Source organism: Takifugu rubripes, chromosome 3 (genome assembly GCF_901000725.2).
Source record: "Takifugu rubripes chromosome 3, fTakRub1.2, whole genome shotgun sequence".
NCBI lineage: Eukaryota > Metazoa > Chordata > Actinopteri > Tetraodontiformes > Tetraodontidae > Takifugu > Takifugu rubripes.
Window position 1 is genome coordinate 14,323,845 of NC_042287.1, and position 23,387 is coordinate 14,347,231.

At 44.4% G+C, this 23,387-nt stretch overlaps 3 protein-coding genes and 1 long non-coding RNA gene across 7 annotated transcripts; 2 read left to right on the forward strand and 2 right to left on the reverse strand.

Annotated features, from left to right (window-relative positions):
* Nucleotides 1–500: 500 nt before the first annotated feature.
* Nucleotides 501–12,654, reverse strand: bltp3a (bridge-like lipid transfer protein family member 3A). Of its 2 annotated transcripts, none has more exons than XM_029833952.1 (21): nucleotides 12,528–12,654; nucleotides 9,887–10,049; nucleotides 9,096–9,134; nucleotides 8,856–8,947; nucleotides 8,586–8,775; nucleotides 8,340–8,480; nucleotides 8,078–8,248; nucleotides 7,740–7,920; nucleotides 7,579–7,665; nucleotides 6,851–7,021; nucleotides 6,603–6,742; nucleotides 5,439–5,580; nucleotides 5,058–5,251; nucleotides 3,803–4,953; nucleotides 3,503–3,687; nucleotides 3,286–3,425; nucleotides 2,990–3,140; nucleotides 2,434–2,690; nucleotides 2,194–2,302; nucleotides 1,981–2,066; nucleotides 501–1,697 (listed from the first exon to the last, which is right to left on the reverse strand). In XM_029833952.1, the coding sequence occupies exons 2-21, from the start codon at nucleotides 9,947–9,949 to the stop codon at nucleotides 1,581–1,583; spliced, it is 3,807 nt and encodes a 1,268-aa protein (XP_029689812.1). In that variant the 5' UTR covers nucleotides 9,950–10,049; nucleotides 12,528–12,654; the 3' UTR covers nucleotides 501–1,580. The 2 variants fall into 2 exon arrangements, with proteins under 2 accessions (XP_029689812.1, XP_003963531.1); XM_003963482.3 differs by lacking the exon at nucleotides 12,528–12,654 and adding an exon at nucleotides 11,751–11,959.
* Nucleotides 12,610–16,914, forward strand: LOC101061254 (inflammation and lipid regulator with UBA-like and NBR1-like domains). 3 transcript variants are annotated; one of them, XM_011602653.2, is made up of 5 exons: nucleotides 12,610–12,876; nucleotides 14,007–14,161; nucleotides 14,256–14,453; nucleotides 14,815–15,134; nucleotides 15,433–16,914. In XM_011602653.2, exons 1-5 carry the CDS (start codon nucleotides 12,719–12,721, stop codon nucleotides 15,457–15,459), a joined length of 858 nt encoding a protein of 285 aa, XP_011600955.1. In that variant the 5' UTR covers nucleotides 12,610–12,718; the 3' UTR covers nucleotides 15,460–16,914. The 3 variants fall into 3 exon arrangements, with proteins under 3 accessions (XP_011600955.1, XP_003963532.2, XP_029689821.1); XM_003963483.3 differs by having other exon boundaries at nucleotides 15,424–16,435; XM_029833961.1 differs by lacking the exon at nucleotides 12,610–12,876 and adding an exon at nucleotides 13,206–13,862 and having other exon boundaries at nucleotides 15,424–16,914.
* A 1,205-nt stretch (nucleotides 16,915–18,119) lies between these two features.
* LOC101061478 (SAM pointed domain-containing Ets transcription factor) lies at nucleotides 18,120–23,358 on the forward strand. Its single transcript, XM_003963484.3, has 6 exons — nucleotides 18,120–18,372; nucleotides 20,595–21,008; nucleotides 21,354–21,551; nucleotides 21,760–21,804; nucleotides 21,893–22,030; nucleotides 22,417–23,358. The coding sequence occupies exons 2-6, from the start codon at nucleotides 20,609–20,611 to the stop codon at nucleotides 22,593–22,595; spliced, it is 960 nt and encodes a 319-aa protein (XP_003963533.3). The 5' UTR covers nucleotides 18,120–18,372; nucleotides 20,595–20,608; the 3' UTR covers nucleotides 22,596–23,358.
* Nucleotides 19,374–20,354, reverse strand: LOC105416283 (uncharacterized). The gene is made up of 3 exons (XR_964466.2): nucleotides 20,252–20,354; nucleotides 19,539–19,627; nucleotides 19,374–19,447 (listed from the first exon to the last, which is right to left on the reverse strand). It is a non-coding gene; the product is annotated as an uncharacterized lncRNA (long non-coding RNA).
* Nucleotides 23,359–23,387: the final 29 nt, after the last annotated feature.

A 23,387-nucleotide genomic window follows, 5' to 3' on the forward strand; every position in this document is an offset into this window, starting at 1 on the left:
TGCACAACAAAACACTGAAGACCACAACTATACTCAATACTGTTTTTCTGCTAAAGCACACTGGATGTATGAGAATGAGCCCACGTGCAGGTGAGGAGGCATAAATACTACAACTGTTTGCATTAGTCACACTAAATAAGGTTTAAACTGTACATGAATTCATGTAGTGTTACATTTTTTCCCCTCAATATTTTGGTGATATCGAGCTGACTATTGCTTCTAAGTCTGACATTCTTCTTAGAATGTTAACCTGTCATTTTTAGCTTGCAAGACAACTGCTTTGGCAAGATACAGCCACAAGGTGTCTCTCAAAGACAATCTGACAACCTTGGAACAGGCGAACTCAACTCTAAAGGATTAACTGCTGGTTTAACCGTTACCTTTGTACATTTCATTAGGCACAGTCATAAAATGACTGGAGAAAAGTTTCTCTAATGAACAAACCCATCACTGTTTGAATCCATGCGTGGTAACTGATTCGTTCAGAGAAAATGACAGAATAGCAGCTGCCTCTGGAGATACAATCAACAGCAAACCAGTTTTTATGGTGAATTTCACACACTGACACAATGCTTGTGCCGCAGTTTGACTGATATGCCTGACACACATGGCAAAGAACTCCCATCCAACCAAAGTACACACTCAGACAGACCCAAATAAATACAAATGAAAATATCCCGAAGGAGCTACTCTAGACGTCATATGAGTGTATACATGACTAACGGACAATTACACAGGTTGTTTCCCAGCAAGCTACAGAAATCTGGTGTAAATCTGGTGCCTTTATACCAGCAGAAAGTATAAAAATGACAATACTGAAGTTACTGCACCGCCTGATTCCCAGGAGTGATGCAGGGATCGAAAAGCTCGTCATGTTTGGTGGACGTTCGACCGCTTTCACGGTAAAAAAGAACATTTCACAACTGAAAGAAAAACAACACTGTGACTCAGACTCTTTTGGTGGAGGCCGAGACACGGATAAGAGTGTGGAACCATTCCAACCTGCTGATAAAGTGAGCAAGGTGGGAATTCAGAGGTCTGTTAAAGTCTGTGAGTGCATCAATTGCATCTGTACTTGCTGTTCACAAGACACATTTTCTACAACACTTATAAAAACACACCTCATGGAAGCAACCTATACAAAATGATGAATGGAATTATCAGTCTACAATACATGCTTCATAAAACCTATGTTTCACAGCAGAGCTTCAGGTAACAGCTATCTGAAGCTGTCAGGTGAAGGAGAACTTTTGGCATGTGCTTGATTTCACATTTAGGTAACACAAATAAAGGAATGGAGATGATTAAAGCGTGATTATATTAGCCTTGCATGCTGTGTTGTATAAACACCTGAATCGCAAATTGAATTTTCTGTCAGTTGGAGGTGATCTGGAATCACCAGTGAGGACTATCTTAGGAGTACAATTGCACAATGTATAATGTACCTAGGTCACGGAATTTTCCAATTATTTTTAACATCATTAAAACAGTTATCACGTTTTTCTTTATGAATGTCGAATGTTGCGATATGTTAGAACCGATCTTGATGGTTGCCTGATACCGTCGCGATCTTCAGAGGCTCACAGAGTAAAAGTGGGGTCATACTTCTGGATTTCCAGAAGGAGACGTTCCCTGTCGCCGAGGGCCTGTTCCAGAGCCACTCTGGCGTCGCAGAGCTGTGACTCCAGGGTTTGTTCCTGCAATGGCAGAATTAGCCGCAGTTGCTTCAACAATAACTGAGAGGATATGATTTTCAGAGACAGCAGATGTAATCACAGCATCAGACCAGGACCATGACACTGGAGCTCTCCGCATTATCTCCCATTTCAAAATAGGTCAATGGTTATTTAACATTACAAAATCCAGAATTCAGATTGCTTTAATATATTGAACCAAATATTCAAACAACTTAATTTGTACAGTTTGTTGTACGACAGGGTTTCTCCACAGAACATGGAGGAGATTTACTTGATTTCCTACCTCAGGCTGCTGTCGGTGGGAACTCTTTGTGCTGAATGCGTCACCCGCCGGAACACCTGCTGGGGTTTTACATTCAGTTCCTTCTGCTGCAAAAACAATGAAGACCACATTCACACTTTTGTTTCACCGGCAGTGAAGTTTTTGGAAACATTCCAGCAAATCTACAGCTCACAAAACCTGTTTCTAATTTTAAAAAAAGACGAATTTGTTCACCTTTGAGCCTCATGATTCCATCCTCACCACGCTCAAGGAGCAGCTGATCTACAATAAAGGAGGCTGGGACAGGCTGTGGAGCTGTGGGGTAGATTTTTGGGTTGTCATCCTACGGAGACATAAGGACGCGTCAAGACCACCGATTCTTGATTAATGACCATCAAAACTGCACTGTTTATGAGGGAAACACTCTTACATTTAATCTAAGCTGTATACACAAGTCAAAAACCAAATCTACACCTTTATAGTGATGCTAATGTTTCTCATGTGCAGCCTCATTGGTGGACTCTCAGCACTGAATTCATCTTCAAGGAAAGGGCCGATGTTAGCCACCGTGGATGATAGCAGCTCCGCCTTGCAGTCTTGCACTGTCATATCCATAAAGCCCATAGACTCGGCCAGGGCAGAGTGTCGTGCAGCAGATGGACCCATTTCTGTTCGCATGCAAAGTACCGGAGAGCTTCTGCTTCTGTGCTTCGGCACTGGTCTGGATGGAGCTACAAATAGCAAGAATCAAGGTGAAACCTAACGCTACATAACCACAGGGCAACAATGTTTGTTCTTGCAAAAGAGCACCGTAACTACACACAAGAAGCTGCACAACTTTGCGAGCATATTCAACAACAGCTCCTGCTGAAGTGACTTTCCTCATCAAAAGGGTGTGCCAAATAAAAACATTATTTAAATCTTTTGTTTAATTACATTTTCTTCACTTTTTGAACATTGCCTCAACATAAACAGAACAAGATTTGCAACCCATTGGTAAACAGACAGACTGAAAATCATGTTTTTTTACCTTGTAAGAGGCCAGCTAGCAGATCAGATACCCTGATATTTCCCATCTGCACAGGGCTCATATTCAGGACTTCTACAGCCACGACCTGGTCTTCACCACTGACCTCCAGTGTACAGGCTATTTCACTCAAGAGCAGTAACAACACTGAGGACTGCAACAACACAACAGCATACAAATTACAGTTGGCAATAGTGGCAACTTTTCATTTATTAATGGATTGAGGATTTCTTCTTTGAACTAGTGGATTTGTGAACAATTAAATCTCTTAATGGACTTGTAATAACAATATAACTCACCAGATCCTGAGATAGATCCTCAATACTTTGGGACAGAGAGCTACTGAGCTCAGCTGAAGACCCCCCCTCCGTGCCAGGAGCTGGACTGCCTCGACTGCCAGCAGGGGTGTTGGTGGGTCGCATAGACTCCATACCCGACTCTGGAAATAAGACACACGCTAAAAGCAGATGTCCCTCTGCGTTTCAAAGAAATAGCTTAATGTGTGCTCTGACGTACCTGAGTCCATCAAAACGAAGAAATTGTCGCTAACTTCGCTGTCCAAAGACAAGGTTTCATCGGGCAGGCTGCCATCCAAGATTGCACTATCAAAGGAATGCTGGGAAGGTGACTGCTTCATGGACTGGTGCCGCAGGCTGGCAGCCAGCGAGGGGGAGGACTCTTCTGAACGCTGGACGTGTTCCCTGTGTACACGCACAGAAGCAGCAAAGTAAAGGGTGAGCTAAAGTTGCTCACAGCATGGCGCACAGAAACACGCCAGTGTTGGAAACAGCTCAGCAGGAGAGCATTAGCACTTACTTGGCCTGCGAAGTGAACAGTTTGCTCATCCCTGAGCCACGACTCAGCATACTGAAGGCGTCTTTTGTGATTGAGAATGCCCCTTTGGTCAGATCCAGAGAGGCACTGATGGCATCTTTGGTCACATCCTTGGTGACATTAATAGCACTTGACAGCTCTCCCTCCAAACTGAAGGTGGACGGCTCACGGGAGAGGGCTGGGGAATGACCAGGGGAAAGAGGAGGTGAGAGCACAGGGGTGTCTTCCTGTGCCGTTAAACACTCCAGTCCTTCCACTGCTTCATACGCCTCCTCAACCACACCTTCTTGCTCATCTTGATCAAATGTGGCATTAAGGCCATTTTCTTCCACAACCATGTCTGCAGATTGATGCGTGGGAGAAATGTCAGAGTCTGTCATACTGGGGGTTTCTGTCTCGGGACTGTGGGGGACCTCCTCCTCTGGCTCTGAGCAGGCTGCTGGCAATAGGAGACCCACTTCACTTGAGTCTACCAGGAGGGCAAAACACACTGAGGAAGCTTTTATTTTCTGGCTGTCAACCTTCTTAACACATTGAAGGTTCCGACTCAACTCTGCTACCAAACGAGCCATGGAATCCTTCATCCTCAGCAAAGCAACGTACTGGTAGTGATTGAGCCACATCTTAACTGGCGTAATGACATGGACCATGAGGTGCACTGAGGCAAACAATGTGTCTTCCTGCTTAGGGGTGGATGATGAACCATTTTTAAAGGCAGAGGGTTGACACATCCACAATGACATGGCAAAGGACTCAACAAAGGGTTGTGTTCTGCTTTTGGGCAATTGCCGAGCTCCATCAAACCCTAAAGTCACACGTGAGAGACTGAGAGACCAAACATCCTGGGACCGTAGCTGCTTTATATCCAGTGGTTGACATTCTGTCTCTTGACAGTGCTGGAGAAAGGCAGCTGGGACGGCGTGAAAGGCACTCTGATCTCTGGGGTAAGGACAAGGTGGAGTGGGCCGGAAGAAGGAAGAGGAAGCAAATCTGTGAAAGGTGCTGTTGAGATCAGCTCTGGAGCCATGGGGGCAATAACGGGTGTTGCTGAGAACCATTTGGGGGACAGTACCAGACAGGGACTGTGGACGCTCTGGATGGTCCAAAATGGAAGAATCTAAGGGGATGATCAGCTGCAGAAAGGAATGAGGATATTGGAACCAAATAGAACCCATTTACATTAGCACAAAAAAAAACTAATGTCACATCAAAATGTTTGTGCTCTTTCTACACTCACCTTGAGCTGCGCTGCATCCATGCGAATGTCTATATGCTCATCGGCTTTGTTGCTGTCCTGTAAGTGATAAAATGCTTTGACCTGGTCCAGCGTCTGCAGCAGGCCCCTGGAGAAGAGGCTGATCCACAGCACACTGGGTGGGTCGACAGTGAACTGGAGGCCATTCACCTGGGCGTACAGGTTTGAGGTGGGTACTGGAAGAAAGGAAGATGTGTAGATTATTCTATTACTATCATTATTATCATTACCATGATAATAATTGATCAAGTCACAGGCTCAAGCATTTAAACAGGTCTGTTGAACTATTAAAGGGAAGTGAAGATATCAGGTCGCTAGCTCTTCTGAAATGTAAACCAAAACCATAGATCCGTTGTGTAGTACCTGATATATAGGGGTTGTCAGGGAAATAGTACTCTGTAAACTGCAGATGGACTGCAGGGACATTGTCTGGCAGACGGAGCACTTTTCTGTTGCAGGATAGTAAAGCTTGTGTCTTCTTGTTTTGACGGCTCCTTGTAGACACCTGAATGAAAGTGGAAATATTTTTCACCTTTTATTTTTATTTTTTTTCAATTCAATACACAATACCAGCAGTTCAGCAATGATAAAGGCAAAGTGTAAACCCAGAGACATGTACGTATTTCCCCTGGGCATCCTTTTCTTCTGTAAAATAGGGAAGTACAAGTGTCTTACACTTATAAATAACCCCCTTCCTGTTTGGTTCTTACATTAGAAGAAATACAAAGTGGCCAAGGTGAAAGTTGATAAGCCTAAAAGTATTATGAGTTGGCAGCGAGTTTCTCAGCCTCATAAGGAAGGGAAAAAAGAGATATTTATGAATTTATGCAATATTTTCATGTAGTGCTGCATTGAAGTCTATCAGAGCAGCAGTTATTATCTAAATAATGGACCACAATTGGATATCAGCACACTATCTGAATCGTCTATCAGTTTAGCACTTTAGTAATCTGATTAAACACTGGCTAATTAGTCTGGAAGAGACTTGCGTTAACCCTGGTCACACCATTTAGTCACAGCCTAAAATTAAAGTGCATGTGTTCAACCCAGAACCTTTTGCTACAAAGGGACTTTCCTTTGTATTATTCATGTACAGATAGTTTCATCTCTTACAAATTCCCTCTCCAGCTTCTACCCGACTTCTTATGAAATTCAAATGCCCGTCGACGTCAAGTTTGACGTTGACACGGAAGAGTTCATAGATACCTAGATACAGGTGGAGCTGTATCCTGTATCCTTATTCATAATAATGCTAAAATCTGTACTGGTCTTAAATCAAATGGAAGCATATTAAAAGGTTTAAGGATGTAATTTATACATTGATTAGTCACTTTATAACTTTACGTCTTATATGGCTGAAATGTGTGGTTAATACAGTGACATTAACATAAAAGTAACCACGTTTGAAAAGAGTTTCATATCCTCTGCATCCAAAGAAACTCTGGGCTTATCAGACACACCGTCTGTCTGCTTCTAGCGAGGCCTCTGTTAGCAGCAAAATTGAATTAGTTGGTGATTAGATCTTGCCTGGCGGATGTCCACGTCATCCATCCTGATGACCATGCAGCTCGATCGCAGCCTTTTCAACGATGATCCTGCAGGGGCTCGCGCAGAGTTCCTGCGTCCCGCCTGCTCTGCAGAGTTCGACTTTGGACTGGACTGACCATCTGAAAAGTAGACAAGCAAGAAAAAACAATCTCCAGACTTTAACTTGATGCTACTATTAGCAGAACCAGAGAAATGACCTCTAACAACACATGATAAATTCCTCATACCTCTAACTGTCTTTACAGGAGACTCCTTGCTCGGCTGGGAAACACCTGTATGTGGTCCAGGAAAGCCAGAAGCTTCAGCTCTCCTCTGATACTCCTGCAGGAGTTTCGCAGCCCACTGGGCCTGAATCTCCATGGCTCCACTGTGACGTTCCCAGTGTCGGCATCCATCGGCTGTGTTGAGCATCAGCAAAAAGGTGGTAAGTAATCATTCCAATAACAAATCCCCATTTTGAAGAAAACACGAAGGAGACCCTGTACATATACCACATGTCACAATGTTACGCTGCCCAGCTCGAGTCTCTATCTACAATGAATTCACTAGTAGAGCTTTGCTGTGATAGCAACAATAGCAAACAATTCCTCTGCACACTGAAGTAAATGCCGTTGATACTCATCCACTTCCGAAGCAAGTGGTTAATGTTTGTCTTTCCAAACTATGTTGATATAGAGTGCATGAAGTTCTACTGAAGGTTTCCTTCAAAGATTACAATTGTAAACCCACAGTAAAACAAATAATAGCTATTATTTCAGCCTTCATTCATTGACTAAAATTAGCCTGCTGTGCTACATTCCATGAGGTTTATCGGTACCGGGAACTCTTTCCCAGGTCATTAGCCTGCCTGAATAGTAATCCCCCAAACAGCTAAAGCTGAATGAATGCTGTGGTTACAGTGGGAGCAGGACAAAGCCTCTGGGAAAAGAACAACCAGAAATAGAATCAATCTCACCAGGTCTATGGACAGGATAGTAGTCAAAACCTAGCTTCCTGAATGTCAGCTGCATGGCCCCTTGTAAGCCTGGTGGGGGTGGCTCATCTATGAAATAATCACATGAGGTTATTTACCAGCTTCATTATTACTTCTTAATGATTATGACTGTTCTGAATCACCTTCATCCACTGAAGAGCTGTCGTTGCAAATGTGTAAGTCCAAGCGAGATACGAAGGTGTGGTAAGAAGACTCCTTAACGTCATAGTGATCAAAATATTGACTTGTGCTGCTGGGGGTGCCAGTGTGAGCTGGTGGGGGGTCTGTCCAAATGGTGTGGAGGCCAGGAGATGGCGGAGCAGTCTGAAATGGAAGACAAAAATGAAGAAAGACATAACATTGTATTGTTTCAATAAAAATGAAGCGAATTTATGCTTGGAAGGAAATTAGATCACCTGCAGACAAGCAGGAGGATAATGAAAGCATTCAGAAGGTCAAAACAACTTAAAGCAACCAGAACCTGCAGAGATTCAGCAGTCCTGCTCTTCCTCTGCTGGGCAGACTTCTCCATGGCCTCACTGAGAGATTTGGCGTAATGGATGATGGCCTTGAGCTGGGAGTCGGTCAAAACCCACAACAAGTCGTCCAAAATGAAAAACAGCTTGGATGCCAGCACGTTGCAATCCTTTACCTAGAAAGAACCGTGAAGAATTAAACCCATAGTTAATAACGAGTCTATTAAACTACGGGAAAGTCAAACTAATGCAGACAGCGAAACATACTCTCCGCTTTAGAGCAATGCGAATGCGACCCTGATTGGTAATGAGGCGTAAAGGGGTGCTCCCGAGGTCCTGGTCGTCACTCTCTATGGCATCTGCCTCAATTCGTAGACTTTGCCAGTTAATTTCTTTGAACGTTAACACCTGAATAATCAACACACACAGTAAATTATCCAAGTTGTCCAAGTGTCAGTTTCAGATAATTAATGTTCAAAGACTCCAGGTCGCGGAGGTTGAAAGGGGACGTACCTCTCCTCTCTTAGGGTCGGTGACGCGGGTGTAGCGGAGGTCACTGCGCTGCCATTTAGGGTTGAGGCTGTTTCCCTGGAGCTGCCAGAGCTCGAAGGAGGCATGAAAGGCACGAGCCTGCACTTTGATGGTGATAGAGTTGATCCTGACGGACATCCCCTCCACCACCTTCTCCGCAAAGCCATACTCGCTGCAAACAGGAAGTGTCATCATAAACAAATAGGTTGTGCACCGCTCAACGTGAGTGAAAATGTCTGCAGGTCCACGTACCTCTGTCCCGCTGTGATGGCTATAGGAGAAGGACCATTAGGGGGACGGGGCTCCTCGCAGGTCCTCATTTCTACTTCAACCTTATCTAAAAACTGAGCAAGGACACAGAAGGAATGTTTACTACTGACAGAAAGAAAAAACATTAAGCATAGTGTGAATGTACAATGTGCGTAGAATTATGCCTCAAGTATTTTTTGTTTAAATATCAACTTTTTTTTAGAATGTGTGGGAAAATCCTACCAGGCAAATCGGGCTTGTTTTTAATTTTGTCCATTGTATCTAAAAGGAGAGGAGAGCAGAGTCAGTCAAACAGTTGCCATGGCATTCTGTACTCTATATTCACTGTCAAGTGTGATTATGATCTTCCAGTTACATGAAGCAAGAGAGGCTTCATAAGAGGAAATTTAGAATACTGACTGAAATCATGATTATCTAAAAGAAGAGATCTAAAGGAAACGCAAGGGCTCAGGGTTTAAAGTAGCATTTAAGTGGTTTTGGATTTCAGAATGGAAATTACTAAGAGATAAACAGGGGAATTTCTGATGTCTCTCACAAAACACAGTGGAACAGATAAATACTAGAAAGAAGCTAGGGGGGAGTTTGTACTGAACAGAAACTCAGCTGGTGGAAATACCATAAAACTCCTGAACCAAATTGGTTTAAAATACACAAATGCTCAAGTTGAACAACAATGAATTCAAAGAGGTTGTTATCAGTAAACCAAAGACTGTGATATAGACTTTTCATGTTGTCTTAAGCAGGTTGTGTTGTTGGGCCTGATCGTGAAAGGAACCCGTGATCCTGACAGCTCAAAGCACAGCGGTCAGTACATCTCAGGATCATCCCTGCTGCCTCTGGGCCTTTGTGTCTGTCTGGATCAGTGCTCGTGTTATCAACCACCCCCGCTGGGCTGGACGATACCTTTCTCAGCAGCGTTTATCTCTGTGGCACTGGTGGATACTGGTTCACTCATTAGCTGTAAGAGGAGGCGTTTAGGCCTAAACATTTAGGGTTGACCGTGTGTGACGCACCCTGATGGCAGCTTTGTTACAGTAGACTCGAGTCACAGCCAGCCAGGTAGGCAGGTCGAGCATGTTCTGCAAGACTTCTTCATCGAGCTCCAGGTTGGAGAGCTGTCCCTCCCCCTTCAGTGTGCTGAGGTTGATCTTGTCTGGGGACAGGTTCTTGGTGAACCTGAGTGCAATAAAATCAGGGGGAAAAGATCGAAACATCATTTTTATGCAAACATAGAGACAGCTTCTGTTATACTACCGACAGCTGGGAATTAGAAATAGCAAACATTGTGTTATCCGCATCGGTCGAAACATCTTTAAAGATGTTTCTACGAGCCGAGGACTGGTCGCAGGAGGCTGCAGCAGACTGCTGACTGGGTTCATGCTGATGGCCTCCACACTCAGGTCAGCTCACAGTGTACGCTCTATTAATGAGTGCTAATGCAGAGTAGCAGCAGTCCAGAATAGAACGCTGTAAGGCTACAACCACAACAGTAATCAGAGCCAGTCTGCTATAATAAAAATGAAATGAAAAATAAATAAAATAAAATCAGCCCTTGAGGATTGCAATGTTGATGATGGACAACTTATAATTGTGATATTTTTCCACAAATACCTACAGGGTTAAGGCTGAATATAGTTTTTTTTATTTAACATTGGGGAAAAGTGCATTAAATGGTTCCATATATTTAGTGACTAAACCACATGGGCAATATTGCAGTTAGTTACTTTAATATCACATCTCAAACTCCGGTAGTTTAGCAGCATCGGTTCCACCATTTAAAGACGACACAGTTGAAAAGTGACTAATTCCAAGTCAAATATCTTACAAGTGTGGTTCACATTGGTTAAATATACGGGTGGGGATGACACTTAAGTGCGGTCAAAGTCGTTCACATGTGTTGGACAGTTACACACATATGGCCATGTTTTGAGTCCTGATAAGCCAGCAGAAGCTTTAGACACCGAGCCACAAGTTAAGAGCTCAGCAAGAAGCTTCCTCTGTTCACACTTGCACTATTCACGTACTTTCAATGTGTTCTGGTCATCTAAAACACCAAACTGTGCAAGCAATACCAACAGCATTCAGATTTACACACTTTTCCTCGTAAATGTAGAAAGATCAGCTGTGTAGGGTGGACTTTCAGTTTATGTATTAACAGAAAACACATGATGTCTATGACCTGGTGCAAAAATGCTTCAGAGATCATCCTGCACGTTTAAATAAGCAGAATTTAGTTGATTCATTTTATGACGCTGCCAATAAGACTGAAAATAAACTATAAGGAATCAGCAAGATTGAAACGTGCAATTCTCTGTTAAGTGATCAGCTTTTTCTGCTGAATTGGGCGACACTTCTCACCAATTTTTCACCCCCCTCTAATGGTGTCAAATTTACAGGAAAATAGAAGTCAGAGGCAGAAGCTACTTTAAACTAGATAATAAAATGATGGGAACGTACCGAGGATGCTTGCCACACAAACGTCTGTGCTCAGATTCACGGGAAAATGTGGCAATAAAACCAAGCTGACAACAATCATTTATTCACAGTAGTAGGCCAGAAAGGAACATTAAGGTATAGATGAAGAATCACATGTTCGATTATTGGAATTTTGTAAACGGTGATGGGGTTTCAATCCGATTTAACCGGAGTGCTGCGTTCACTGTCCCTGCCGTCGGAAACGATCATCGTATGGCTGCTCCAACGTGTAGCGTTATGCTAACAAATATGAATCACTGCGGGTATAAATAAGAGGGCAGAGCAACATATAGATGACAGATATAAGTCAAAAGGGACGCCTGCTGCATTGACAATAGTACCGCTGGTGGTACCGTCTCAGAAAGCTAACCGGCTAACATTTCAAACACAGACATGACTTACCTTGATAAGTGTTTGAGGATTTGCTTTTTTATTAGTCCTGCCATCTTGCATCGCGTTTATAACTCACTGCGAGTCGCTTCCCTTTAAAAGCAAAATTATGCTTGCGGTGATGTTTGCAATGGACACAACCGTAGCTGTGCACATCTTAGCCGCTGCTGACAGAGCACAGCCTAGCCGCTGCTGAGACCGGGGAGCCGCCGCTAACACACACACACACACACACACACGCACACACACACACACGCACCATAGCAACCGCTTCGAGCACACAGGCTTCATCAGCCCTATACCGCCATCTGCTGGCTGGTCATGAGAATGCATGTGGGCGAGCTCAGGAATCCCAACAAACTGGTTGTATTTTATCTCCAACTGGTTGCTTTAACTGGTCAGCTTGTCGGTGAAGGAACATTTTCAAGATCATTACATTTTATATTAATGATTGTAATGCTCTGCCTTTTGGGGTGGCCAGAATCATATCGTGCGACATGGTAAACGAAACACATGTATGTTTTCCCCCCCATATTTAAAAAAAAAATCACAATCATTTGAAACACAAAAACTGATGATCGGGCGGAACTCTTTTACTACATTTGTCCTTTAAGAGTTTCACTGAATATCTAACTGATAGAGTTCAAGAAGTTGCGTTTGTGCGTGGGTAATCCAGTGAATCTAAATACCGAAAAAAAAAAAAAACGTTTGAAAAGCCCCTTTTTCTATTTATTAAATTAATAATTTGTATTTTAACAGAACAGTTGTATATACGTAAGGCTCTTCTACCTCCGGTTGTTTTCTGCGGGTAGATGAGATGATGCATTGGAGGTTTTTGCCACCTCTGCCGAGGCTCATAGGTTGCGGCTCGGAGTCATGTGACATGCGCACTCGGCCCTGTTGTTGAGTGAGTTATGACAAGTTGAGGCCTCGGACTAAATTAGAAGAGAGAACCCCGAGTTTGCCCAGGTGAATCCACGATGGAGGGTATGGACCTGGACTTGGACCAGGAGCTTATGCAGAAATTCAGCTGCATGGGCACGACGGACAAAGATATCCTTATATCGGAATTTCAGAGGCTTCTCGGTTTCCAGCTCAACCCCGCCGGATGCGCCTTCTTTCTGGACATGACCAACTGGTGAGCTCGGTGATTCTTTCGGCCTGCTGGGTAGTTTGTCTTCGCGACGGAGTTAAGAGAAAAACCCAAAACAACCACACCATAACACTCTACATCGCGCTCTCGCTGTAGGAGGAACTGCGTTGTAGAAATGCGTAAAGGAAGTTTTTTTTCCGTTATTTTGATAGTTACGCGAGTGTTGTGACAGCTAGCGACGCCGTAGTAACGGAACTAGCGTTAGCTGAGTCACTGTGCCTCCCACTTTTGATCTGGGCGATGCTACACTGGACGGTAGCTTTGCAAGTGCTGCGTGCGTAACCAAGATCGCCAAAATATATATTCACTGTGTCCATAGGCTGGTGGCGACGAGGGGTGCGCGGGGTTTTAATAAGAAACGCGCCACAGTCAGCTGTGTAGTTGCCATTGTTGACATAAGTTGTGGCTGGCTAAGCTAGCCACTGACGCGGTGTTGACGTTCGGCGGGCTCGGTATTGTGCCAAAAGGTCTTTTCTGTAAAGCCGTGTGATGACTTTGTAAATATATGTGACCCTGTCGATAAGTGAGACGGTTAAAGTGTTAATTCCGCTGCAGTCTCTGCCTGAAAAATCATACTAGCGCTCATTACGTAACCGCTCGGTTGCGTTCGTGTTGCGCAATCCTGGCGAGTCCTAATGTCCGAGTTTCTGGATAAACTGGTCAACAAGTTGATCGTCGTGACGCATTGTGTACTGGTTGGACTTTCAGTCGCGACCATGATGGGTCAGTGAGAAATCATTCAGAAAAAAACCTCAGCCCTTTTCTGAATTAATCTCCATGCGCCCTTGCAGTATTACACCAGTGCGGTTCTATGAAGCAGAACACGCACGTCTGTGGGCAGAACAGGCTGGAGCGGCATCACGTGATGCACTGTAATAGCTCCTCTGCAACGGGGTTTCTAAAAATAACAACGCTGGTTCATGGATGACGAGCACGCCACAGAAATCCTCATTCCAGTTTCTGCACTTTCAGTAGCTTCTATATTCAGAATTTCTACGTGTGTTTATGATTCTAGCATGCTTTTCGGTTCATGGAAAATTCCCTTTGCCATTGTTATTTCGTTAAATATATTAGCTCGTTATGCTTCATGTGACTCAACTGCTTCTCTTCCCCAGGAATTTACAAGCAGCCATTGGAGCCTACTATGACTTTGAGAGTCCAAACATCAACGCACCGTGCATGTCTTTTGTGCGTGACGTGACGATTGGCGAGGGTGAATCCGTTCCACCAGACACACCTTTCACAAAGACCTGGAGGATACAGAACACAGGTTTGCTGTTCATGCTGATTAAACCAGACTGTTGCCAGTAAGGTGGCCCCCGCCCCCGTCGTGCTGACTCCAGGCTTGTCCCTGTGGCTTTCAGGTGCAGAGTCGTGGCCTCCTGGGGTTTGTCTGAAGTATGTCGGTGGAGATCAGTTTGGTCACGTGAACATGGTGATGGTGCGTTCGCTTGACCCTCAGGAAATGACTGACGTCAGCGTGCAGATGCAAAGCCCCACGTCTCCGGGAATGTACCAGGGCCAGTGGAGGATGTGCACGGCTACGGGGCTGTACTACGGGGGTACGTTCCATCCCTGATATTTAACAGGGTTTTTTTTTTGTCTCCCTGTTAAAAATGATGTAGCGAATCCATAAATGGCCTATTAGCACAGATGTAGAGTCATTTAATAACAGGATTTATGTCCTCTGGCACATTGAACATGTATAATGTATCTAACGGGAAGCTCCTGAAGTGTAACTCTATTAAAATTAGACTTTGCCCCAATATTTCATTTCAGTGTTTAAAGTTTTTTTTTTTCCCACTTCACATCTTTAGAGATTATGAAATGGCGTTTTATCAAGAACATCGCAGTTGTAGTAAATGACTGAAATATTCTTCTATGCTGAGTGACTGTGATCATTGAGCCTTTCGCTGTGCTCAGATGTCATTTGGGTGATCCTGAGCGTGGAGGTCGGAGGGCTCCTCGGCGTCACGCAGCAGCTTTCGTCCTTCCAAGCCGAGTTCAACACGCAGCCTCACCGCCCGCTGGAGGGAGATTACAACCCCTTCGCCTCCCCAGAGAAGAGCAAGTGCCCCAACAGCAATAGTCTCCATGATGCCGGTGGTCACAGGGTCCAGGAGGAACACTGGCAGGGAAGCCCCAACGAGCTGCAGCAGGATCAGAACGGACTTTCACACAACTCTGTGGATATAGTCGCAAGCAGTCTACAAACCAACCTGTCACTAGTCTCTTACAACAAGGTGGGCAACCTCGAAGGGAATTTCCCCAACGTCTGAAGCATTTTCCCTCTCCTTGACCTTTCTGTAATGCAACATTGCAGATTTATAGGCTGCCACTTTCTGACTTTGTACCAAAATTTCCCTAAAATCTTGAAGATATGAACGCCAGAAGTAATTTTTGAGTCAATTATTGAGCAAAGTTTTAACAGTTTTACTACAGTTTTAACACGCTACAACTAAGATCGCGCTGTTTTTTCTCTTGACTTCATGTGCTGCAGCCACATCTCCTAATTCTGTTCCCTCCTCACAGGGTATAAAGGAGCCTTATCCTTTTGGGAACTCTTAAATCATGGGACTGACACAGTGAAGAAGCACTAAAGTGTACCTCTGAAGACTTTCACACCAATGAGGGCGAGGCTTTATCAGTAGCTGACCTAGTGGGTAATCAAGACACGTTTTATGCAAAGATCAGCTACACTTTTACACACCAGAAGCCAATTTTCCTGACGTGCAGCTCGAAACATCATCTACGACTCACTGTATGCACGCGTGAATGCTAAGTTAAAAGTGAGTGCTCTGAGACTTTTGAGTGATTTTTTTTTTAGTTGTCAGTGCAAATGAAACCATGAAAAGAGTGAGTTTTATTTTTTTTGTGAAAGTAGTTTTTCTGTGTGTGCAACTGACATAAGAAACTTTGGAGGAAAAGCCATTGATTTTGCCAACTGATTCTCCAGCTTCTGCTGATTTGGATCCCTGTTTCTAAATTGTCTGTATCTGGAACAAATCATTTTACATTATTATTTATACTCTTATTTTTAAGATGCACGTCTATAAGATTAAAACCCCCTCAGTTTTCCTCCAGGTTTAACAGAAATTTCAGTCGTTTCCCTGCTGACGCTGCACCAGCTGTTACCACCAGGGGGAGCCAGATCCAATCCCTACGAAAAGGGTCACCCTTTAAAATTATATTTGAAGTTTAATTTCTATGATTTGGTCTACGTAAAGTCAGAAAACAGGTGTAAAGTCAGGCTGTTTTTGAACATTAAGAAAATAATGTTTAAAATCATGATCAACTGTCCACAACTCACAGAAGTAAAGATATTAGCAGAATTCTTTTTGTCCTGAGACGTTGGTTCTTCCAAAGTCAACATGAATTAAGGTATAAATTTATTCTACAGGTGTTAATGTCACCCTGCTCTCGAATGACCTCAGTTTTAAAGCTGTCTTAGATGTGCTTTTATCATATTAAGCTGAATGTATTTGATGAATGTAGAAAGTGAGAATATTTGATTGACCAATAGATTCTACTTTTCTATTTTCCACTTGTGCATTTTCGTGTCTCTTGTTAAAAGTTGTGCGTGAACCATTCAAAGTATTGGCGCTTCACTGACTTTTCAAATCGTGCTCCAGCTTAGAAAGGCCATCGCTGATTCCTACAGAATTAATTTCTTGAAAGGAGATGATCACGAATTGATCCTACCGGCTGGTAAATCACACCCCGGACTGCAACCGTCATCTGTACTTTCCTCTTCAGCAACTCCTGAAGGGTTGAGCTTCAGCCGCTGCCAGAGTAGGACCTGTTTTACGACCCTGTGAGACCTGGGGGAGGCACCAACTCCTGTGCAGCGACGTGTCTGCCCACCCTAAAGCTTCACAGTACGGATCATTTGTCACGTGACGTCTGTAAAGTGCATCTGTAGGTTTTAACGTCTAGCTGAGTCCAGATTGCAGAGGGAATCAGTTGGCATTACACTGATGACAGCACATTGATGAGAGCCAGGAAGTGTAGACAGATGAACCCCCCGCCCCCCCCAAAAGAATTCCCCCAGCGTGTTTGATGAATGTTTGTATGATTAAATTATCACTAAAAACATTTTGGCCTCTTTAATTTTTCTGGTTTCTCTATACTTTACTATTAAAACTACACAAAGAACAATCTAAACTTTGTCTTCTGCTACATTTTCAACATATTTAAATGTTTTTTACTGTACTTTTTAAAAGAAACAATGTATTTACGAGGGGTCTGGCCTTATTGGGCCTTTATTAGCACAGGTAATCCTTTTGTTTTGCATGAAAAGACATTCCTGCACTATTCTAGCCGAAGGACGACGATGGAGCGCTTCGTTGAAGCGGCCGCGCTCCAAACAGGACGGGCGGTGCGTGAGCTGTTTTCTTTGCTGATTTTGAAAACAGTAGTTCAAACATGGCACAGATCTGATAAGCTGCTGGCGCTGCACGGAGGTGTCGTGTTACTCCAGCAGCCTGGAGGGTTACTGGTCGACATAGCTTTACTACCTCCCAGGGCCCATTGTCTGTCAACCGATCCTGACCACCAGAAGCGCCCCAGGGAACCTTGCTGAGTGATCATTCTCAGAGCGGGAATCTACCGCCGGCTGGGTGGGGGGGGTCATTAACGGCTCTTTTGAGACATGCGTAAGCTGGCGAAGACATTTAAATGTGATTTATATAGGCGGCCACGCGGGCTGCAGCCACTTTGAATATGGCGACTTGACTACACCAACATTACTGTTTAGTTTAAGCAAACATCTACACCATCTCTGACTGCTGCACTTGCCAAGACTACCAGTTATTCAACTTTTCTAAAAATAGATTTTAACCTTTTGAAAAAAAAAAAACTGCCTCCAGGTGAACCGCGGCGCTGTAGCATCCTTATGTGTATATACGCCTATATGCTCTACGAAGGTCAAACAAAATCTACTCCATAAGTACTTCAAAGTTAAAACAAGTCCTGCATCCCACATCCTAGCAGCCACAGCAGCTACTGTGGTGGAACAGGTGAGGAAGGTTTGACCTTCACCTGCAGCGGAACGCCGCAGCAGCAGCTGCATCTCACACAAGTGGGGGCTTTTTTGAGGAATTGCCATCCGAACAAACCTCGTTCTCTGAGCCGGAGTCCACCAAATCCACCGGTAGAAAGACTCGTCCGTGTTTGTTTAAGGAACTTTCCATCTCGGGACCGCCTCGAGTCATTATTATGCAGCTGGGGCTGCCTCCCTCGCTGGGACACACCCTGTCTTCCAGATTTGATATGTCACACAGCTTCCGAATAAGTTAAAGTACTGCAGCTTTGGGCAGTGACGCGCTGATGATCCAGCGGCGAGTGCTGGGCAGGAGAGCTGAGCCAGTTCCAGCACATCCCCATCAGGGAGGAACCTCCGTGTCTCCACCCGCAGCGGGACTTTAGTCCAACTACAGGAAGAGTTGAGTGGGCAAATCCAAAGTTGTCCAAACTAAAAAGGTAAGTCTCGCTGATTAATATACTTTCGCCACTTTTATGGCCCCTGGGCCACTACTGCTGCTGTCAATGCCGCTGTGCCAGCAATGTAGACGTCAGCTGCTGCAGGCTAGGCTGAAATCAATCAGCTATCGATCATTTTAAGACTGAGAAAGTCTGAAATATTCCTGAAATCATAGATGCCATTTATTCCTTTAATGATGCATTGCTGCCCCGGTGCAAACTCGACATATTGTTCAAGATGGTCTCCTTCATTTTTTATTACCATGACTGGAATTTAAAATTGATGCCCCAATTTGAGGTAACAGCGGTCTGAATTAGATCTGTTCTCAGCCTGCCAACAGCCCGAGTTCCGACGCCCTCAAGGAGAATTCCGACTGTTTTTCAATCACACTGAACGTCACTTTTAAGTCCAATGAGTTGATTTCGCGACTTCATATTTGCATATAGACAGAAGATACACAAATATGTTGGCTTGTGTTCAAACTGTCAGGAGGAGAAGAATGACACCGCTCGGTGTTTTGTTGCGGGGCATCATTTGTCAGAGAAACAGTGGAATGAAAAGCATCCGCGGCTATTCATGACGGCTACATGTCACTCATATCGGGCTGGAATTGAATACAGCCGTGACTGCTGCTTTTATTAGAGACACGCAAAAAGGGAATTGTGCCAGAAAAAAAAAAAAGAAAGGATAATCCAGAAAAGCAAGTTTCGACTGCCTCCAAACGTTTAAACTGCTGGTGCCTGGAGGCAACAGCCACGGCGAGACATACCTTCACATATGACAACTGTGAGAGAAGGTAGTTGTTGAAAAATTGTGCTGTTACGGCCCCATTCAGGGGAATTACTCAGATATCCAGAGACATGGTTAATTCAGGCTTTAATTACTCACAACATTCCAGGATTTGGGCCTTTTTTTCCTGCATCATCGCTGTCATATTGTTAATGACCCCAAGCTGGTCTGACACCATTCAGAACCTTTGAGCTCATTCTGTTCTCTTTTCCAACAACAGTTTCTTAATTAATCACTCGGGAGTCTCAGGATCCCTGACTCTGACGGCTCAGCCCGTGTCCTGTCCTGTATTCAGATTTGATTAACACTATTGGACGTTTGGAAGGAACTTGAGAACCGGTCTTTTTCAAAGTCGCCGTGGAAACTTTACCCTCACCTTTGCATTGTGGATTTACCATTAGGGAGGAGGAGAACATCCCTGCGTGATACTGGGAGCCGGTGATGAAAAGGGGCCGACCACAGATGCTGAAATATAAAAGTGTGATCATGAGGGAAAGTCTGGACAAACACGTCAACTGTCAACACTTCTAGTGAATAGAGCTAAGAAGACAGAGTCCTTGTTTCAAGGTTTCTGCAAAGTAAATAGAAGGGCGCAAATGTCAGGTTTACATTTGGATTGCAAACTGTTTAAATATTAGGCACGAAGGGATGGAGCATCAATGGAACCCTGTCCAACAGGCGTAAATGTTGGGCAGGGTGTTAATCTGTCATCACGCTGATAAATGTCATTCACCTTTATCTAAATCAATAATCTTTGTACTGACACTAGGTGTATGACTATTGACTATGTTCCTATGGTAACAGATTAGTCTCGAGTTGATTTGAAAACATATGAAACTGACTGAAACAAGCACCAAAGACACAATTCTGTCTTAGGAACGGAAGCAAACTTTCTTCATTTACTATTTCAAGGTGTGTTTTCCAGGCCAAACTAATCTCTTAAATTTCAATAAGTGCGTGTCTGACATGATTCATATTCACCGCATTTGTATTGAGAGGTGACGTGACTAAAACCGCGACTGTTTAATGTCGTTGGAGGATTTTTGGACCAAAACCAAAACACCAAATGACTCAATTGTTGCGTTTTACCTGTTAAACGTGCGTTGATTCCGCTGCAAATTGATGGCTGACAACTTCCGGGGAGGATTGTCGAACTTAATGACGTCACCCCGCCTTCTGTGCGTTGCTGGTCATCAGTGCGCGTTAAATGACAATATGTCATCAATTTGACTTCAGAATCTAAGTGAATAAAATTGTATTCCCTCGGTGAGAATTACAGAGAGTCTAAAGGTGCGCACGGATGCGCAGAATTTGCACATTTTCAGCGCAACCAGACCATATAATAAAGACCTGCATGCTCGCTCTGTCTGTCTGTCTGCCTGTCTGTCTGGCACAGAACCTGTGAAGATTGTCGATTTATCTATTTTTGCAGCGTTAAACCTCAGCATGGGGACTCCAGGCTGCACTCCACACTCCGCTGTCTTCATCAGTCACCCCCACTACATGGACACCAGGACAGACTGGCTGGATGAGGACGTCAAACCCCCGCGCAGCTTGTTGGGGCTGCCTGACTTTGGCTGGTCTGGGGTCTGCCTTCCCTACTGTGACAGGATAGCCACAGAGGAAGACCCCTGGATGCTGAGGATGACAGAGGGTTCCGCTCCTGCTGCGCTACCCTCCAGGACTTTGGAGCCCTGCTCAATCAAGCCCAACCAATCCCAGGAGCCCTCCTCTGGGATGGAGGGACAGATGGAGGAGCGCTACCTGGAACAGGTCCAGACCATGGTGGTGGGAGAAGTGCTGAAAGATGTTGACACAGCCTGCAAACTGCTCAACATTGCATCAGGTACACTCTCACACTGGTACAAAGGACTGTGAGATTCAGGTGTGAGGACATTCAGACGTAGCCTCCACCTCAAAGTTTTCATTTCTTTGTTTTCTCTCCCGTCCGCTCTGACGCAACAGGCAGTGGCATCGAGGCCCTGCCCACCTTAACCAAACATTTCTGTTGACAGTCGTAAAAAGTCTATTCTGATTCAGAGTGTTTGCCTTCGTGAGTGTCGCTTCCGTGCCCAACAGTGAAAACACTCCCGACTCTCCCACCGACACAAAGTGACTCTTCTTAATTGTTTTTCACCGACTCGTCCCGCCCGCCACACTAACGTTCCGCTTCCTGTGCTGCCATCTTCAGACCCCTTAGACTGGAGCTGTGCGCACGTTCAGAAGTGGCTCCTCTGGACGGAGCACCTGTACAGGCTGCCACAGGTCAGCGCCACGTTTCAGGAGCTGACGGGCCGGGACCTGTGCTCCATGACGGAGGCGGACTTCAGGCAACGCTCCACGCAGTTTGGGGATGTCCTCTATGCTCACCTGGACATCTGGAGATCTGGTAAGAACTGCAGAAATGAACAATGGGCGGTTAAAGTAAGGCCTCATGCTTTGACTGATCCAGGATCTGGGTTATGACAGATTATATTGCATGTGAGACCATATGCATGCATGGGTGTAATGTTCATAACATGTCCATGTAAATGCACAAACAAACCAAACCTGCGATGTGTAAACAGTCACGTGACTCATTTTGGTCTGTTCGTCAGCTGCTGCGATGAAGGAGCGCTGCCCACCGGAGGACAGCAAATCAGGTGAGTCCTGGCTTTGGTGCTGAAGGACGTCTGGTCCAGTGTATCTAAATAAAGCGCCGTGCTCACGCTCTCTGAAAAAACCTTCCAGAGACCGACGATGATTCCTGGTCGGACGTGATGTGCAGCTACCCCAGCCAGCCCATCCATCTGTGGCAGTTCCTCCGAGAGCTGCTGCTCAAGCCGCACAACTACAGCCGCTGCATCCGCTGGCTCAACAAAGAGAAAGGTGAGGCCACGTGCTCACACCTGGAGAGAGCGCCGTGATCCACACCTGGAACAGGCCAAGCCCCTTAGGAAATGGCTGAAGGGAGTCTACTACCTGCTCTCCCTGGACCAGCGTACCGAGAGCCTTCTATTCAGATTCCGACACGCAAACATGAAGGAATCAATCCAGTCTAATTATTAGAGGTTGGATGTGGTTGTAGTGGAATAGCCGGCAGCTCATGATGCTAAACTACTATTCTTGTTGACTTAGCACGCCGTTAAAGTGTGCTAGTTTGATGCAAAGACAATAGAGAACTTGATACCCAATAGATGTTAAAGTGTCTGACTTTGGACTTTGTATTTTAATCTAATTAGTATTAAATTCTGTTTTGTTTCTTTCACCCGAAGGGATTTTCAAAATCGAAGACTCCGCCCACGTAGCCAGACTGTGGGGCATCAGGAAGAACCGGCCCGCCATGAACTATGACAAACTGAGTCGCTCCATACGTCAGTACTACAAGAAGGGCATCATCCGAAAGCCAGACGTGTCTCGCAGACTGGTGTACCAGTTCGTCCACCCCGTATAACGGACGTGAGAATGGACATATGCAAGCTATGCTGGACATACTGGCTGTAGAGTAGACGTAACGGGACCGTTATAGCTCGTCATGTGGTCTTTGTGTGTTTTCATTTTCAATTGTAAAGACTGCCTACTGAACTATGCACTCCTGCCTATCATGATAACCATCTTACTTTCGTGCCCTGTCCACTGTTTTGTGCGGCGTGCCCACAGTTGTCTGTTGGCGTCTTTAGAAAAACGTGGCGCATGTTTGAGTTCCCTACATGAACCCATTTCACCCTCTAACATTTCAATTTTAAAGTCAGTTGTTTATATTTTCATTCCCATTGATGAGTTTGATGATGGAGAGATTACCTTTGCAGCTCCTGTGCAGCCACATGCTACGCAGCAGTAGCTTAGCTTAACTTATTTTAGCTTATAGCTTTGGACTGCTGTAAGGTATCAATCAAATCATCAAACTCGTCAAAAGAATGATTTTCTTAAAATCAAAATATATACCTATATTACGAAACCCTTTTTTTTGTAAAAAAAAAAAAAATCATCTTTATACATACATCTTTATTTTCAGAAAAAAAAATTAAGGCTTTTCTCTAGAATTTCTGATTTTTATAGCAACGGTTCTTGTTTTATATCAAGCGCAGAGAATTTTGTAAAAGTTGCAGAGCAATACCTGATATTTTATCCAATCTGCCTTGATGGGTATCGATTTTCATTTTATAGATTTCTATCACCGTCTTCATGACTATCTGTAATAAAATGATCAATCTCTATTCATCTGTCTCTAAAGCAGGAGCAGCAT